At 45.0% G+C, this 19,259-nt stretch overlaps 1 protein-coding gene across 2 annotated transcripts in view; it reads right to left on the bottom strand.

Moving 5' to 3' along the window:
• UNC5D (unc-5 netrin receptor D) overlaps nucleotides 1-19,259 on the bottom strand; it is a 431,213-nt gene that overhangs the window by 23,378 nt on the left and 388,576 nt on the right. For both annotated transcript variants that reach the window (XM_081843277.1, XM_081843278.1), the window contains 3 exons: nucleotides 17,054-17,222; nucleotides 10,197-10,424; nucleotides 4,843-4,992 (listed from right to left, as the gene is read on the bottom strand). In XM_081843277.1, coding sequence (XP_081699403.1) covers nucleotides 4,843-4,992; nucleotides 10,197-10,424; nucleotides 17,054-17,222 — 547 coding nt within the window. The remainder of the gene's footprint in view (nucleotides 1-4,842; nucleotides 4,993-10,196; nucleotides 10,425-17,053; nucleotides 17,223-19,259) is intronic.

Genomic DNA, 19,259 nt, shown 5'->3' with positions numbered 1-19,259 from the left:
TACAGCTTCTGGGTCATGTGGCCAGCATGACTAAGCAGCTTCTGGCGAACCAGAGCAGTGCACAGAAACGCCGTTTACCTTCCCGCCAGAGCGGTACCTATTTATCTACTTGCACTGACATCCTTTCGAACTGCTAGGTTGGCAGGAGCTGGGACCGAGCAACGGGAGCTCACCCTGTTGCGGGGATTCGAACCACCGACTTTGATTGGCAAGCCCTAGGCTCCACCCGACTTTGATTGGCAAGCCCTAGGCTCCACAGCGCCACCCGTGTCCCTTCTACAAGTCCACTTACGAGCAGGTTTTAGCATTGCTTTGGGCTTCTTCTTTACTTTTTTGCTCTCCTTGAACACACCCTGCAAAACTCTCTGAAGATCCTCCTTATGTTGCCCACCCTCTGAGCAACCATTCTACATACTCCAGGAACTTCAGACCTAAGGCTTGGTATTTCTGTGACTGTGCTTTAATAAAGTTCTGAAATCACTTTGGGTATAGATTCCTGAGCTCAGTGCCTGGGTCCTAGCTCTCCCATATCCCCCCCCCCCCAAGAGAGGTAATTCAAAAGTATCTTATCTGACTGAGTTCTTTTAATATAGAACTCTCATTTCTCTAAGTTAGATGTGTGCTTGTGATAAAATATTGCTTTGTGTACCCAGTATGGTAAAGGTATGCTGCTGTGTTTTATTGTTAAAATTACCTTTATTCTTCATAATCAATTCTTTGTTTTTCTATAGTCTCCAAGCAGGCACACCATTGTATTTTTTTTGGGAGGAGGGGCTATTCTCATACACAGGCTTAGTGCTCTGCTTGATTCCAGCTAAAGATCCCTTTTTGGGGAGCACATTTTTGGGATTGCACAAGAGCTCAGCACCCAAAGAAGGAGGTGAAGCCAGAGCCCCTAGAGATGGAAAAGGGGAACTGCTGCCAGTGCAGGCCAGGCCACCCTGGCTGGGCTCAGATCCCACATTCCTCCACCTGACATGCCCTTCTCCACTGGGGGAGGAGAAGGAGAAGAAGAAGAGGAGGGCGACAGTGGGAAAGAGGAGGAGGAGCTGGAGATGCCATGCTTGCGGAGGGAACTGCATCCAGTACAGGAGACAGGGGGCTGGGGTCGGGAAGCCTTAGCAGGCTTGCAAGGGAGCACAGCACCAAAAGACGCACATCCTGATGTGGAAGGTCGGTGGTTCGAATCCCTACGACGTGGTGAGCTCCCGTTGCTGGGTCCCTGCTCCTGCCAACCTAGCAGTTTGAAAGCACGTCAAAGTGCAAGTAGATAAATAGGTACCGCTCCGGCAGGAAGGTAAATGGCGTTTCCGTGCGCTGCTCTGGTTCGCCAGAAGCGGCTTAGTGAAGCTGGCCACATGGCTGCCTCCCTCGCCTATAGTGCGAGATGAGCATGCAACCCCAGAGTCGTCCACGATGGGACCGAACATTCAGGGGTTACCTTTACCTTTAACTTAGGTTCATTAATTTCAACAGGTCTACTCTATGTAGATACAGTTCTGTGCAATTTCATTATGCCAGCCTTCCCCAATCACAGCCAACTGGCAAGGGATAATGGGAGCTATAATGGAGCAATATCTGGAGAGCAACAGTTTGAGGAAGAATATCACTAGCTGGTATCTCAATTTACTTATTTTTGTCTTCACTTCCCTTTTCTTTTGGTACCATGCTACTTAAGATTATCTAGGGCTGAGCCAAAATTTCTTAGGAATGAATTGCCTGACTACTTTTTTTTTTTTTTTTTTTTTGGAAAAGCATTCTTTTTCAAGTTCCTTGCAAACCGGCAGAAAATGTCAGTCCTCCTGTGGAGATTATTCTGCAAAATAGCCTCACCAGTGTCACCATCTGTGAATTTTGGATGAAACTGTGGATCCAATTCTAATTTTATTATTATTATTTTATTGTTGAAGGAAGCAATGGGCTTGGCACCTACTGCTTCCAGCCCTTCTCCCTTAGCCCATCGCTTCCTTCATCTACCAGAATGAACAAGTCTCCAAAAACCGTTGGGAGAATTTCATCTTCCCTCCAAGAACATTCTGAAAAATGCCCCCCTCCAAATGTTAACTCCCACAATAGAACATATAATGTCAGAAAGACATTTTTACGTATCCCTAAGCCATGTGTATCTGCAAAACATTCAGTTTGGGCCTACGTCTACTTGATCAGTTGCAAGATCGGCAAGTCAGTTAGTCACTAGCCAAATATTGACAACTGGACAGCAGTTTATGTGACCACAGAAAGACAAGCTACCTCTCTTTTAAATTGGAACCAGTGAAGCTGGTGAAGGTCCTGTGTGAGTGTCTGGAGCTGTTTGGAGGATGGATGGCAGCTAACAGATTGAGCTTGAATCCTGACAAAACAGAAGTACTGTTTTGGGGGGGGGCAGGGGGGGGTAGGGGTGGGGGACTCCCTGGTCCTGAATGGGGTAATTGTGCCCTGAAGGACCAGGTGTGCAGCCTGGGTGTCATTTTGGACTCACAGCTGTCCATGGAGGTGCAGGTCAATTCTATGTCCAGGGCAGCTGTCTACCAGCTCCACCTGGTACGCAGGCTGAGACCCTACCTGCCCAAAGACTGCCTCGCCAGAGTGGTGCATGCTTTAGTTATCTCCTGCTTGGACTACTGCAATGCATTCTACATGGGGCTACCTTTGAAGGTGACACAGAAACTACAACTAATCCAGAATGCGGCAGCTAGACTGGTGACTGGGAGTGGCCGCCAAGACTATATAACACCGGTCCTGATAGATCTGCATTGGCTCCCAGTGTGTTTCCAAGCACAATTCAAAGTGTTGGTTCTGACCTTTAAAGCCCTAAACAGCCTCAGTCCAGTATTCCTGACAGAGCATCTCCACCCCCATCATTCTGCCCAGACATTGAGGTTCAGCTCCGAGGTCTAGCTTCAGGTGGTTCCCTCACTGCGAGAAGCGAGGTTACAGGGAACCAGGCATAGGGCCTTCTCTGTAGTGGCGCCCACCCTGTGGAATGCCCTCCCATCGGATGTCAAGGAAATAAACAACTATCTGACTTTTAGAAGACATCTGAAGGCAACCCTGTTTAGGGAAGTCTTTAATGTTTGAAGCTTTATTCTGTTTTTAATGTTCTGTTGAAAGCTGCCCAAAGTGGCTGGGGAAACCCAGCCAGAAGGGCAGGGTAGAAAATAATAATAATAATAATAATAATAATAATAATAATAATAATAATAATTTCATGATAGTGCTGTTTGTTAATTGGAGTTATTGCATGCAAAAGTCAGAGACGAACCTAGAAGCATAACAAATGTCCACCTACTGGTCACCTGCTATATCTGCAAGGATCACCAGACAGGAACCGGAAAAGGAATGCAAGCGGAAATCAGGGATAAAGGCTACTGTATAGAACTATACTGGCTGCTGCAAGAGATGGGGAATTATTTCAGTTGTGCTTGAATTGGCTAATAAGGCAAAAGATAAAGGATCCCTCGGTAGTTAAGTCCAGCCAAAGGCGACTGTGGGGTTGCGGTGCTCATCTCGCTTTCAGGCCGAGGGAGCCGACGTTTGTTCACAGACAGCTTTCCAGGTCATGTGGCCTGCATGACTAAACCGCTTCTGGTGCAACGGAAGACCGTGATGGGAACCAGAGCCCATGGAAACATCGTTTCCCTTCCCGCCGCAGCAGTACCTATTTATCTACTTGTGCTGGCACGCTTCCGAACTGCTAAGTTGGCAGTAGCTAGGACAGAGCAACGGGAGCTCACCCCATCACGGGGGTTCAAACTGCCGAACTTCCAATCAGCAAACCCTAGAGGCTCAGTGGTTTAGACCACACTGCCACCCGTGTGTCTCTAAAAATTTGTTTCAATACTTGGCATACTGTATATATTATAATTTTAAATACTTGCTGATATTTTGCTTTGTTTTCATTTTAATTTCTCTCTCTGTGTGTGTTTGTGTGTTTGTGTGTGTGTGTGTGTGTGTGTGTGTGTGTGTGAGAGAGAGAGAGAGAGAGAGAGAGAGAGAGAGAGAGAGAGAGAGTGTTTTGCAACTGTGGCCTGACTTTACTGCTCATAGATAAACGCAAAAGATAAAAGCTGTAATTTATAGTCCAGAGCAAGGTTAGCTTTCTAGATGTAATTGAACTCCAACTCCCATCAGCCCCAGCCAGCACAGCCAATAGATAGGCATGATGGGAGTTGTAGCCTAACAAACAACGGAAGGACACGAGCTTGGCTACCCAGGTCCAAACATTTAATTGATATCTATTAAATTGGACAATCCAGCATCATAGAGTCATAAAATTAGAGAGCTGCAAGGGCCCCTGAGGGTCAACTAGTCCAACCCCCTTGCAATGCAGGAATCTCATAGTGAAGCCTTTGTTTCAGGAGCAAAGAGATGAAAGGGAAATTATGCATTTGGCTATTCATAACTTGGATTGCACTGGACTCAGCTGTGGGAATACAATGGTACCTCGGGTTAAGAACTTAATTCGTTCTGGAGGTCTATTCTTAACCTGAAACTGTTCTTAACCTGAAGCACCACTTTAGCTAATGGGGCCTCCCGCTGCCGCCGCGCAATTTCTGTTCTTATCCTGAAGCAAAGTTCTTAACCCAAGGTACTATTTCTGGCTTAGCGGAGTCTGTAACTTGAAGCGTCTGTAACCTGAAGCATTTGTAACCCGAGGTACCACTGTATAGCTTGCCAACCAAAAGCTAAAACGCCAATCATAAAGCGATATATTTATTCATAAAAACCCTGGTATTAGAAAAAGTGCCTAACCTTGCAAAGAAATGCCTTGGGGCTTCAGATATGCCTGGGAATAATAATAAAAAAAAGCATTGGCAAACGCTAGCCTTGATACACAAATACCTGACATGCTGTGAATGGTTTGATTCTCCAGAGAAAAGGAGGGATATCAAGGACAGAGATCTGAAGACTGAAAGTATTCCCTTTGAAATGCAACAGCTTTGGTTCTTCCAGCAACTGCCCCCCTTGGTGTCTTTCATCTGAAATCACTTCCTGTAGCAGAGAAAGGGAAAACAAAGAAACAAACAGTGAGCCACCTGCAATTTCAGAACTCTTGCTTCTTCAGAAAACTGTGGCTGCTGATTTATGGGAGTGGGGGAAGGAGTGAGGAGTTGCGCCTCATCTGCATTATACATTTAAAGCAGTATCATACCACTTTAAACAGCTGTGGCTTCCTGCAAGGAATCCTGGGTGCTGCCGTTTGTTAAGGGCGCTGTGAGCTGTTATGAGACCCCCTGTGTGGTGGCTTAACTGTGTTTTAACAATTCGTTTTCCAGATTTAATTTGCTTTCTCTGGGAAGACTAATCCGCAACCAGGGAAGGAAACAATTTTATTTCTGAGGATATCTTATTTTGTTAGTTAGAGGTATAAATATTTAGCCACATGGTTTTTGTGTATGGGGTGGTGGTAGGAACATAGGAAGCTGCCTTATACCAAAGACAGCTACATTAATAACAAAACAAAAAAACCCCAGTGTTTTGAATGCGTTCTAAACATGCAACGCCAGATGGCGCTGGAGAGCAAAAAATAAATAAATCTTTGCGGTTTTCCATAGTTTCTTTTTTCTTTTGTTATAATGATTTCATTTCTGACTTATTTATAGCGGTTTCTTTCCTGTGTGTCTTTTCCTGTGATCCACCCCCAGACAGACCATCTAGTTCAGTTCTGTTTACACTGACTGGCAGTGGATCTCCAGTGTTTAAGACTGGGCCATCCCAGCCCTGCCTGGAGATGGGACCCGAGACCTTCTGGGTGCAAGATTCTCTACATATGAGCTTTGGCTGGAGCTATGGTCAAATTCACAATGGCTTTTCTTTTGTTCTTAGCTATGAACCTAAGTGGGACGTGGGTAGTACTGTGGGTTAAACCACAGAGCCTAGGACTTGCTGATCAGAAGGTCGGCGGTTCGAATCCCTGTGATGGGGTGAGCTCCCGTTGCTCGGTTCCTGCTCCTGCCAACCTAGCAGTTCAAAAGCACATCAAGTGCAAGTAGATAAATAGGTACCGCTCCAGCAGGAAGGTAAACGGCATTTCCGTGCGCTGCTCTGTTTTCGCCAGAAGCAGCTTAGGTCATGCTGGCCACATGACCCAGAAGCTGTACGCCAGCTCCCTCGGCCAGTAAAGCGAGATGAGCGCCGCAAGCCCAGAGTCGTCCATGATTGGACCTAATGGTCAGGGGTCCCTTTACCTTTATGAACCCAAGCATGGAAGGCGATAAGCCATGCAGTGAGATGGAACACAAGAGGTAACTTGCCAGTGAAGGTGGTTTCAAAATGCCCCTTTGACTCAGTTTGCATCATATTATGGGGTTTTTAGTTTTTGTATTCTCAGTGATAAGCATTGAGAGTTTATGTTTACATGGAGGTACCAGCCAGTCACTGTGGATTAATAAGAATAATAACACTTCATAAAATACCCAGTAGCCTGTTGTGTACAGAAAATCCCCACTGTTAAGTGGAGACTTTGGTAAATATTATTCAATCCTTGCAACAAAATCTAAATTATAAAAAATATCTTGTTCAGGTTCATTAAAATAAAACATGGCTCCTTGTCTACATAATTTCCCTGAATGTAACAGCAATTCTGGAGCAGTAACGGCATGCTTAGGAAGATAAAAAAGAGGCAAACAAAACAGCTTGATTTAAGCTGCATTGGGCATAAACTGCAACAAGATTAATCATTCAGGATGGAATGTACCGCATAGCTTCTATAAACTACAACTTGTTTGCTTCTGTGAAGACGATTCCAAGTTTGCATTGGGTATATGCAGCACACATACACTCCAGACTAGATTCTTCTCAGAGCAGATCCATTTTAAAATTAGTCTAATTAAGTTAGTCATGCCCATTAATTTCAGTGGGTTAACTTTGAGAAAGTCTAATGTTGGATTCAAACCCATATATCAATATAAGGTTCAAATGAGCAGGTTCAGATTTCTGCAACTCTTCCAGAACCCTAAAGGAAAGTGAAAAAATGTGGATCATAAACTTGATCTGCATTTTATATTCTGTAGCCGTCTTTAGATGGCTGCCTTGGATGGTAAAAGTCACGAAGAGCAAAAGTTCAGCCTTCTAACATACACTTTTTTTAAAAAAAGCATATATATATTGAGACATTCTGCACCTTCCCTTTGGACTCCAGCCGAGCCTTTACTGCTAAACACCTGAGGTGGCAACACCAGTTTACTGTGCTAATGAAACTTCAGCCATGTTGTTTATCTTCTGTGATAGTGTCTCAGTATTTAGTGGGCTAATTGCTAACTGGGGCTGTGGATCATTACAAAAATGGCATCTTAGCCCCATAAGATTGCGGTGTTATATTCTTTAACATAAAGCCCCTCTTTCATAAGGGGTCTGTTGGAAGCGGACACTTAGATCCTTGGCTTATGCTGTTTAAGGATGTTTTTCAGGCTTTGCCAGGATGGAAAATACTTGCTTGCTTCTTTTCTTCTTTCTTTTCTAACACAAGATAGGGAATTCTTTTGTTTAGCCATTTATTTCATTTTGCACATGGGTTGTTCCAAGCCTTTCCAACCAGATGCCTTGCCAAATGCACATAACTCATTATCCCCGATATAATACAGTAGAGTCTTAAGCAGTAGCTTGGAAAACCACCTGAATTAAATAAACAAAACTGTGCACTGAACTGCATCACTTTTGCTTTCATGGAATTACATCTGCTTTTCAATCCCTAGGAACGCTACCTACCTGGGGATAAACAAAGGGATCTGGTGCTGGGACAGATTCCTGAGCTAAGGCCAAACTACATATAATAGCGTGGTTTGCACATCATTCTAATCCAAACAGTGGTTTAGCATGGGGTCTGGAAGAGGAGATTGCAGCCGCTTTACTCCTCCCCAGTATTTTTGCTGCTACGCCACACTGAGCAAATCCATGGTTTGGCTTAGCACAGGGGTGGGGAACTTCAGGCCCTCCAAGCCTCTCCATCTGGCCCTCTGAAGTCTTCCCAGCCTCTGCCCCTCAAGCCACACCCTTAACCAGCCCCGTTTGCATCTTCATTGAAGAAGAGAAGAGTTTGGATTTGATATCCCGCTTTATCACTACCCAAAGGAGTCTCAAAGCGGCTAACATTCTCCTTTCCCTTCCTCCCCCACAACAAACACTCTGTGAGGTGAGTGGGGCTGAGAAACTTCAAAGAAGTGTGACTGGCCCAAGGTCACCCAGCAGCTGCATGTGGAGGAGTGGGGAATCGGACCCAGTTCATCAGATTACGAGTCTACCACTCTTAACCACTACACCACACTGGCTCTCCACACTGGCCACACTTGAGTATTTCTGCCTGGCTGGAATGTGTCCTGGGACTCTTGCCTGGGTGGGGGATAGAGAGGGGTGTCTGAGGGTCATCCACACGTCTGCCTGTCCCACTGCTTTCCCCTGAGAAAACCCCATCTTCAGAGCTGAATCAGAGCAAATGTCAATTAGGTTTTCTCTGGATTGACATTTGCTGTGATTTCATGCTAAAGAATGCAGTGGGGCAAAGGCAAAACGACTCTGATCTGTATTTTTTAGGCACTGGGCAAGCAGAGGTCTGTATGGACGAGCCCTGAGCGTGAAGATGCCAGTTTTCTGTACAAAGGTGAAGTTTGCATTTGTTACTCTGCCCGCTTTCCCTCTGGCCTTGCCCACCAATCATACGTGGTTCCCAGAAGATTACCTGAGAGAAATTCCCCCCACCCTCCCTTATTGTGTCATCTTCTGAACCTGGGCTCTTGGTTCAGCTCTTCCAGACAAATCATAGAACTCACCATGGGTTCTGCTTAGTGGTTAGTCTGGAGAGAGTTAAACCATGAGCCTGGGTTTGGACAACATGCTATGCCTAAAGGAGGCTTTGCTCAGCACAACACAGCAGCAAAATGACTGGGGAGGAACGAAGCAATCACTGTCTTCTCTCCGGGAGCCTGTGTGCTCGCTCTAAGCCATGGCTTGACTTAGCATGATATGCAAAAAAGGCCAATGTGCAGTTGGATGCAATTTTGTTCAGACGCTTATTTCTCTCATTCTCTCTCTCTCTCTCTCTCTAAAACAAAGCAGCTGCAGGAGTAGCAGATTGGCAGGTGTGCAGATGATGCTTAACCTTTTCACTTCAGGTGGTTTCTCTGCTCAAGATAGGCTCACGCCAGGTAAGGAGAAAAGCAGTCCTGTGGAAGGTGACTTGGTACAGGAAAACAGCAGGAAAAGATGTCTGCTTTTTAGTTTAAAACATGTTGGTGAAGAAATGCACATAACTGTGTACCACCTGCCACTAGTCCTTAAAGAGAGGGACAGAATAGGCAGGTGCAGCCAAGGTGGTCCCCTCTAGATCTTGCTGGACTACTCAGGGCTGATTTCCATAAGAATAGAGAGGTTTGATCTTCTTGCAGTCCATGGGACTCTCAAGAGTCTCCTCCATCACCATAATTCAAAAGCATCAATTCTTCAGCGATCAGCCTTCTTTATGGTCCAGCTCTCACTTCCATACATCACTACTGGGAAAACCATAGCTTGAACTATACAGACCTTTGTCGGCAAGGTGATGTCTCTGCTTTTTAAGATGCTGTCTAGGTTTGTCATTGCTTTTCTCCCAAGAAGCAGGCGTCTTTTAATTTCGCAGCTGCTGTCACCATCTGCAGTGATCATGGAGCCCAAGAAAGTAAAATTTCTCACTGCCTCCATTTCTTCCCCTTCTATTTGCCAGGAGGTGATGGGACCAGTGGCCATGATCTTAGTTTTTTTGATGTTGAGCTTCAGATCATAAATCCCATGCATTCAGTGGGGAATTACTCCCAGCTAAGTGGGCACATGATTGCAAGCCTTAGTTATTATATAAAATCAAAACTCTGGTGTCAAAGTCCCTATTCCAAATAGAGCAGGACGGGGCGGGGATGAGGGCACTAAGAAAAGAAAAGTTGTAGAGCTGTGTCAAAATCTGATCAGTATAGGATATTTTAGGTCAAGGATGGGGGCGCTTCTGGACCTCTGGGTATTCTTGGACTCTAGCTCCCATCATCCTTGACCACTGGCCAAAGCAGATGGGGCAAATGGGAGTTGGAAAGCCACAGGTTTTCTACTCCTGGATTCAGTCCCTGTTTCATACCATGATCAGTTTTTTGCATAAGCACGTATAAAATATTGAAAACTAAAATATCTGAGCAATGAAGAAGCATTCACAAAAATCTGAAGAGATTTTCCAGCCTTACCTGAAATGCACAGGGAGTGTTATCGATGCAATACACTCTTAGACTGTAATCCAGCGAGTTGCAAGACATGCAGCCAAAGACTGCAACTTTCAGTTCTTTAACGGAACAATCAGAGAGGGGCTCCCCAGTGAGAGCATAAGTTCCAAAAGAGTCCAAAAGAATGTGACAGGCATATGGGTCCAGGAGGCAGTAACAGGAAGTAGTTTCTTCTTCCACAGACATGACTTCCTGTTTTTTTAGGGGGAGGGATGAAAAAACAAAGCGCATTAAACATATATTCCAAACTTGGCACAACTCTTAGAATAGGTTAACATTTCTGCTATATTCTTAATATTAGTATATCCTATAAAGAGCTTTCATAGGAGACAGTTACTGGGATCCAATAGACATGAGATAGTGGAGTCAGAAGCTCAAGACCAGGGGTCGACAACCTAAGGCCCATGGCCCACAAGCGGCCCACATTTAACCGGCTCACGAGCTGCCCCTGAACCGAGCCACCCACATGGCGAGTCCCCACGTGCTGTGCTAAACCGGCACAGTGCAGCGCGGGGACTCGCTTCTGCGGCGCTGGAAATTGTGTCTGCGCAAACACAGAAAATTGCATCTGCGCAGTCGCAGATGTTGGCACGATCCGGCCCATGGAGGGATCTCCACTGGAGTGAACCGGCCCAGGAGAGGTAAACCTTGCCAACCCCTGCTCAAGACCCAAAATAGGTAGGAAGAGCCAATTGGTTGGATCGAAAGGTTTCCTTCTGATGGAAGGAGCTTTCTCCAATGGAGGAGCACGCCTTCCATTGGAAGATGAAATCTTTGGTTCCAAGGGAGTGTTTTAGCTAGGAGTGGGGGCACTTGTGGGCCTTCATATGTTGTTGGATTCCAACTGTAATCAAACCTTTGTGGGCTTTCCATTGACTTACATACGTTTTCCTTTTTTTAAGGGAAATTCCCTTATTCCGAATAGGATTCCTCACAAGAAAAAGGAAAAGTTGACAGCTATGTTGACTTATGGGCTTCCTATTCTGCTTGCAAGCTTCCCATCAGCACCTGGTAAGATTCTTGGTCTGATCCAGCAAGGCTATGCTTATGTTTTTTATGACAGAAGTTGGAATCCAGCAAAATCTAGAGGGCCAGAAGCTATCTCTCCTTTTCCTAAGCCTGGCACACAGACATTAATCTTTTCCTGGTTGCAGTTTCTACTAGTTTATAGGGTGTTTTTAATGAACTCTTTGTATTTTGATAACAAAACTGTCAATGTGATTATGGCTGGAAAGGCTTCACCCAGTCTCACAAGCAGGCTGGGGTCTACTGAACCCTGAATCCCAGCTTCCTAAGTTCAAAAGAGATTCAGACTGTTTCTCAAGCAGAATCTTACTGTGCCACATGGCAAGCAGCTTTTAAAACTGAAATGTCGCCTTGGCCACCTCTTCTACCATATGCTGGAAATTTTCAACATATGTGATTTTTGGATGGGGGGGGGGACGACTTCTGGAGGCACCAAAAACAACAGGCAACAGCAGGTATGCTTTAAAGACAAGAAAAGAAATGCAGCAAAACAAAACAAAAAGAGAAGGCTAACGATTTTACAGAAAAATAATGCAGAGCTAAGTTGGTTTTGTCTGTCACGTCTGCTCTGAGAAACTGAAAATGTTATGTGGGAAAACAGAGCTGTAATGAGCAATGGGTCTGTTTTCCATCTCCAAATTTAGAAAGATGCCTGATCCTATACGTGCTTGCTCAGAAATAAGTTTTATTATCCCCAAAATAAATGTGTATAGGATTAACACCCAAACTATTTCAAACAGAGAGGAAGAATCTGTGGTCCTCCAGATGTTGTCTGACTGCAACTCCATACCTTCCAACATTTCTCTGATATGTTCCCATTCCATAATGATAATTTCACTATTTATACCCCACACATCTTACTGGGTCGCCCCAGCACTCTGGGCAGCTTCCAGCATATAAAAAAACATAATAAAACATTAAACATTTTCCAGCGACATCCCTGGAAAATAGGGACATTCAGAGGGTCTGCAACTCCTAACATCTATAAACATTGGCTGTGATGATGGGAGTTGGAGTCCAACAACATCTGGAGGGCCCAAAGTTCCCTATGTTTGATTTAATGCAATGCCAACCTTTGTTTCTAATGTACTGTGTTTCCCTATTTACTGAATCTTGCTAAATAATTTTGTTATTCTATTTCTCTACATATGTTTGGAATGGTTTATTGTCACACTATGATGACATTCAGAGCCACCAGGGGAGACTGAATCGACACATGTAAGCCAGCCCTGCAGAAATCCACCTTAGAGCCCAAATGGTTCACCTCCAGAGCAGGAGGACAAAAGGCTGAGACATTGCCAAGGCCTTCTGGGGAAGGCTGTGTGGAAGATATAAGTTTAATGCACATTAAATAGGTGTGGCAGATTAACTTGTGACTAGGCCTTGTGACTAGATCATGAATATCAGGTCTGTGACTCAACAGAGAAGCTGTAATTTGAGTATTTGCCTGTGTGTATATATGTAAATGGGACGCGGGTGGCGCTGTGGGTAAAAGCCTCAGCGCCTAGGGCTTGCCGATCAAAAGGTCGGCGGTTCAAATCCCCGCGGCGGGGTGCGCTCCCGCTGCTCGGTCCCAGCGCCTGCCAACCTAGCAGTTCAAAAGCATCCCCGGGTGCAAGTAGATAAATAGGGACCGCTTACTGGCAGGAAGGTAAACGGCGTTTCCGTGTGCTGCGCTGGCTCGCCAGATGCAGCTTTGTCACGCTGGCCACGTGACCCGGAAGTGTCTCCGGACAGCGCTGGCCCCCGGCCTATAGAGTGAGATGGGCGCACCAACCCCAGAGTCTGTCAAGACTGGCCCGTATGGGCAGGGGTACCTTTACCTTTATATATGTAAATGAGAGTGTTTGCAACACAGAGATACATGCAGGCAGTTCCCAGCATGCAACAGAGGGCAGAAGATGCAGCATATGGAGTTTTGTTTTGTTTTGTTTTTTAAAAAAAATCTGCTTTAGCAGAGAAGCTACGTTTTAGTTAAGATGTTTAAAACCTCACCTGGGATCAGTGTGAGCAAAGTTTGCAAGACTGAAACTTATTGCTTCTTCTTGTTGTTGTTGTTGGAAGAAAATATATAAAATACTAGGGGGTGACAAGCAGAGCGAATGAGGGGGTCACCCCTAGTATTATATATATTTTCTTCCACTAGGACTGGGGTGAACATCCTGTAGCCCTCAATATCCCAAAGCTGCCCTGAAAACCTTTGCAATAACAATTCAAGGTCCCCCCCCCATCCCAAGCAAATATATTTTATTTTATTGGAGTGCAGAGCTGATGAATCTCCTCTCTTATCAATGAATGCAAGCAATGAAAACCCCACAAGGACATCATATAGCCTGCCATCATACAAGTAGGGTAGCCTGCTGAAACGTATTTTGAACTGTTGATAATCTGCTTTGGGATGATTATTGCATTTCCGGCATATGTTGGAACCAAAAGGAACAAGTACCATCCTGGCTTTTAAATTGGTAGAAGAGAGGATGCGTAAAATAATATAGCAAAGAGTAAGTGAAAAGCAGAGGCAGACAACATGGCCTCCTCCAGATGTGTAGAACAACAACTGCCACCGGCTCCAGCCAGCATGCCTGTTGGTCAGGGATGTTGTGAAGTGGTGGTCTGCAAAGGCTAGAGAGCACCACATTTGCTACACAACCTGTATGAATCATTCCAGATGCATCTTGGGAGTAGAAAACTTGGTGGTGTCCAGATACCTTATCCTGGTCACCACAGCTTCTGTCTTAAACACCAGAGGGGAGGGAATGGTAAGATCCAGTTGTCAGAGAGGAGAGGAGAGGAATCACCACTATGGTAAGTGTCTCCCTGAAACCCAAATGACCAAATCAGCCCACCAGTTCCTGGAATCAGGTCCCCTCTAATCAGCTCTGCTGTAAACTGAAATTGAGTGGCCGCTCTATCTAGGATTTTCACTAGATTTGTTTTGTTATTCACTCCTTAAAACCAAACTATTTGAGAAAATCACATTGGCCCACTACTCATATTTGTTGTTTCTGATTCTTTATTTCTTTTCGCTTTGGATGCTGCCTCGGTGGCCACCACAAGCTGCTGTTTTGGCAATGTGTGGAGCTTGGCTGGCACCATTGGAACATATCTTTAGGCACCAGGCAAAAGCAGTCCTCTTTTGCCAGGCCTTTGGCTGATTAAACCTTCTGTGCCCGTGTGGCAGGAGGTTATCGTTTTTGTTTGGTATGCATTTTTGTATTATAAACTGCCCTGTGATCTTTGGATGAAGGGCAGTACAGAAATTTAATAAGTCATCTTCATCATCTGGGGGAAATAAAATGGCAGCCACCAAGAGACAGATATGGAAGAGATAACCCCCGCCCCTCAAGTGAATGAGGAATGGGTTCAAATGTGGCAACAAATAAGACCCCCATTTGTTACCCTTCGTTCTTCATTTTGTAACCAATGAAAAGTGAAGCAAATTGGCTCCCATCACGTTCAGATTTCTTTTTAAAAAATTGTTATAAAATGGATGCTCACTCTGAGTTCTGCTAAAACCAGGATTTGGGATGTTTAATAACAACAACAACAACAGCAACAATAGTAATAATGATAGTTTGGGATGGAAGTGGGGAAAGCACAGTTTCAAAGACTATCAATGTTCACTCCAAAGTTAGAGTAGCATAATGGTTAGACTAGGATCAAGGGAGGTAAAGCTAAAGCTAAAGCTAAAGGGAGCCCTGACCATTAAGTCCAGTTGTGGACGACTCTGGGGGGTTTGTGCTCATCACACTCTATAGGCTGAGGGAGCTGGTGTTTGTCTGCAGACAGCTTCCTAGTCATGTGGCCAGCATGACTGAGCCACTTCTGGTGAACCAGAGCAGCTCATGGAAACCTGGGTTCAAATCTCCCCTCCCCCTCCTTGAAGCTCTCTGCTCGAATTTGGGTGTCATCACCCACACTCAGCTTAACTTACTTCACATGGCTGTTGTGCAGATAAGGGAGAAAAAACTTTATGTGCAATTACAAGCTCCTTGTAAGGGAAGTGGGTGGCGCTGTGGGTTAAACCACAGAGCCTAGGACTTGCCGATCAGAAGGTCGGCAGTTTGAATCCCCGCGATGGGGTGAGTTCCCATTGCTCGGTCCCTGCTCCTGCCAACCTAGCAGTTCGAAAGCACGTCAAAGTGCAAGTAGATAAATAGGTACCGCTCCGGCGGGAAGGTAAATGGTGTTTCCTTGTGCTGCTCTGGTTCGCCAGAAGTGGCTTACTCATGCTGGCCACATGACCCGGAAGCTGTATGCCAGCTCCCTCGGCCAATAAAGCGAGATGAGCGCCATAACCCCAGTCGGCCACAACTGGACCTAATGGTTGGGGGTCCCTTTACCTTTACCTTTACAAGCTCCTTGCATGAAGAGCGGGATATAGAGAAGCAAAAATAAATAAATAAAAGCAGGGTCACGCTTAAAGGCTCTTTCTTAAACGGATGCTATTGAGCTAGTTTTACACAGATGGAAGGTTTCAGTGAAATGAATCCAAGGGCTGTGCAGACTGAATCAGCAAAAGTGTTTTCAGCAAGAAATCCAATGTCATCAGAAGGTAGTGGCAATGACAACACATTAGCAATTTTAGCACAGCTTCACATTCTCCGATTTGTCTTTAATCCCCCGCCCCCTCAAAACAAATGATCCCTCAGGTAGAGGGATCATTTGGAACATCAAAGACAACAAACAAGACACGGGCAAGATTCCTTCACCATGTTATTCACCAGGATAATGTTTATTCTAATGAAGTCTTCCATCTTATGTGTTGCTCCACTGGCCTGAGCCATTAATTCAGTGAGTGGCTGGGAAGAGGGATTTGCAATTCCTCTTTTTGTCATGAATACTTGGATGAGAGCTGAATGTAATTTCAAAGAGCACCTAGAATGGAGCACTTCCCTGTAGGGAAAAGGATCCACAAATCTGCTCACCACACTCACTGTGGTGAGGTTTCCTTGCTGGGATGTTGGGATGGGAGAGGAATCCAGTTTGGCTTGCATTCTCATAAGAAGCTACCTGATTCACATAACACAAAGTGAAACACAGCTGTCTTTCAAAATCTGCACATCTCTTCATTTTGCGGTGCAGTTCTCCAACAAACAATACGGAAATGTGCAAAAAATGCAGATATTAGAGAAAGACATGTATAAGGATGCATGATATTTGGGGGAATTGCTTGCAATAATATTGCATATTAGTTTTTTAAAAGCATGCAAAAATGGGTCCACGAAGAGAAATTTGCACAAAATTTCCTTTTTCTGTTAAAAACCCAAATAAATCACTAGTTGCCGCTGAAGTGTTGAGAACTGAATTTAAGATTGGAAGTGGTACTTTTAACCCAGACTAACTAACATTCCAAAGGGACGTGGGTGGCGCTGTGGGTTAAACCACAGAGCCTAGGACATGCAGATCAGAAGGTCGGCGGTTCGAATCCCCGCGACGGGTTGAGCTCCCGTTGCTCGGTCCCTGCTCTTGCCAACCTAGCAGTTCAAAAGCACCTCAAAGTGCAAGTAGAAAAATAGGTACCGCTCTGGCGGGAAGGTAAATGGCGTTTCCGTGCGCTGCTCTGGTTCACTAGAAGCGGCTTAGTCACGCTGGCCACATGACCCGGAAGCTGTACGCCGGCTCCCTCGGCCAATAAAGCGAGATGAGAGCCACAACCCCAGAGTCGGCCATGACTGGACCTAATGGCCAGGGGTCCCTTTACCTTACTTTACCTAACTAACCTTTCATCTTGTGAGATCCATCTTTAAGCATCCTTTTTTGGCTCAATCCTCTGGGGAAGGAATTTCACTTACCTCCCATTTGCCCTGGAGCTTTTTCTTTTTCAGGTGGACGTTCCAGTGCTCAGAATTTGCTTCTGCACAGTGTGGTATTGTCAAGGCAAATGGGGTGGAGACGGTCACATCCGGAGGGCCGCAAGTTACTTGTGGTCCAAGGAGGACTTCGCTGCCTTCCGGCGGCAAGCTTTGCGTGGAGAGAGAGAGAGAAATGTTACAAAGGAAATCAAAACATAAGCCTTTCTTCCAAGAGCAAAAGCAGAACATTTGTTCATCTTCTTGATTGCTTTGATGACATTTATACTTGTTTAATGGTAACAACTAAATATTTAAAAAATAGCAGAGAAAATCACAGGGAGAAAAACAATGGAGGGGAGGGGAATGAACTGTATTCATTTGCAAATTTAATACAAGTCAGAGATCCACCAGGACCTGCTATTTCACTCAATAGTGCCCTAAGGTAATTTTAGACTCTGGACATAATGGTCTTACAGGGGTCTTCCTTTATTAGGTAATGTATATTTCATTTGCTTCACAATGTGGCAAGCCAGCACTGCTGCATTTTGTGTTGTTAGTGGTGGATTCCCTCTTGCACATTCTGCTGAATGGGATCCATGAAATCTGCCCCAAGTTCTGTGCTGATGATACCCGAGTTTTTACTTGTCATTGTTTCCCTGTTTCAAATCTCAAGTGCTTCCCTTGCTATCAGTGGAAATCAAGATTGCCTTTACTGTCATGCTAGCTGCTCCCTGATTTTTGATTCACAGAATGCTATGAACAATATACTATTTTATAGCTGTGGGGGGAAAAAACTAATTATGGCTTTCGGATTTATCCTAACATCAATATTCCCAGCCAATTTTGCTTTAAAAACAAAACAAAAAAAGAAAACATTTCTGATCTGCTCCTGAACAACCTTAATTGTGTAACTGAGAAATCACTAATATGAAATTACAAAATGTTCAATAAGAACACTCATTCTGTCTTTTGGGCCTGAATTTATCACCATTCCACACAAACTCATTTCCCCCTTGCATGCTGTTGTATATATTGGGGGGGGGGGAGAGAGAGACCCTCAAAATTGCAGGAACACACACACAACAAACAAACAATTATAGCAAGTGCATCTTTCCTGAGATCTCCTCACTCATATATTGCAGGCTTGCTTTGACCCAAGCCAGATCTGGTTTAAGGTTTCAGAGAGTCAGTCTGCAGACCTGGAAGTATGAGGACTGATTATAATAATTTGGAGGAGGCGCTCTATGCAAGCTCAGAGAAGAAGAAGAGAAGAAGAGGAGTTTGGATTTGATATCCCACTTTATCACTACCCAAAGGAGTCTCAAAGCAGCTAACATTCTCCTTTCCCTTCCTCCCCCACAACAAACACTCTGTGAAGTGAGTGGGGCTGAGAGACTTCAGAGAAGTGTGACTGGCCCAAGGTCACCCAGCAGCTGCATGTGGAGGAGCGGGGAATCGAACCCAGTTCCCCAGATTACGAGACTACCGCTCTTAACCACTACACCACACTGGCTCCAGAGGAACTTGCATCTACTCTCAACTCCAGCCCAGCAGCCGCTGAATGTAACAAGGAAACAGACAAAGCCAGCCTCAGGTAATGACATGCTAGCAGAAATTAAAACACTAGGTTCTGTAATGAGATGCTATGGTTTATTGCCAGCAAGTTTTTGCTCCAGATTAACACAGATCTAGAGAGAGCGGGGGGGGGGGGGTGGTATGCCAGGCAATAGCCGATGCCCAGTCTGTTCATTTCACAATGCATCACACACCCATAACGAGCATTTGTCACTTCCCACATGGAGCTACAGTGAAGGGATGCTGTCAGAATTACAAGGACCAAATGAGCAAGATCTGACAACCTGCTCTCATTCCAAAACAACTGCACGAAATCTGGAGCCAGGCTGCTCTAACACTGCAAGAAACATGCCAGCCTGACTGGAAACAGAGGTGCAGGAGGAAGAGGCAGGAACATCCTGCAGAAAACACAGAGGCAGTCAGGGCTCCTAAGAATGACCTATGACTTGTTGTAAAATATGAGGTTTGTGGTTTTGGTTAAAAATATGCCAAAACAAACAAAGTCCAGAGTTATCAAGAGTTCAAAGTGAACTTCAGTGGTGTGTGAAATATCAAGCTGCATGCATCAGACTGGGTCATGAGTTCAAGCCTCACGTTGGGCAAAAGATTCCTGCATTACAGGGGTTGGACT

This window comes from Podarcis erhardii (genome assembly GCF_964252035.2).
Source record: "Podarcis erhardii genome assembly, chromosome: 16".
Classification (NCBI taxonomy): domain Eukaryota; kingdom Metazoa; phylum Chordata; class Lepidosauria; order Squamata; family Lacertidae; genus Podarcis; species Podarcis erhardii.
This window is presented reverse-complemented; position numbering and strand designations above follow the sequence as displayed.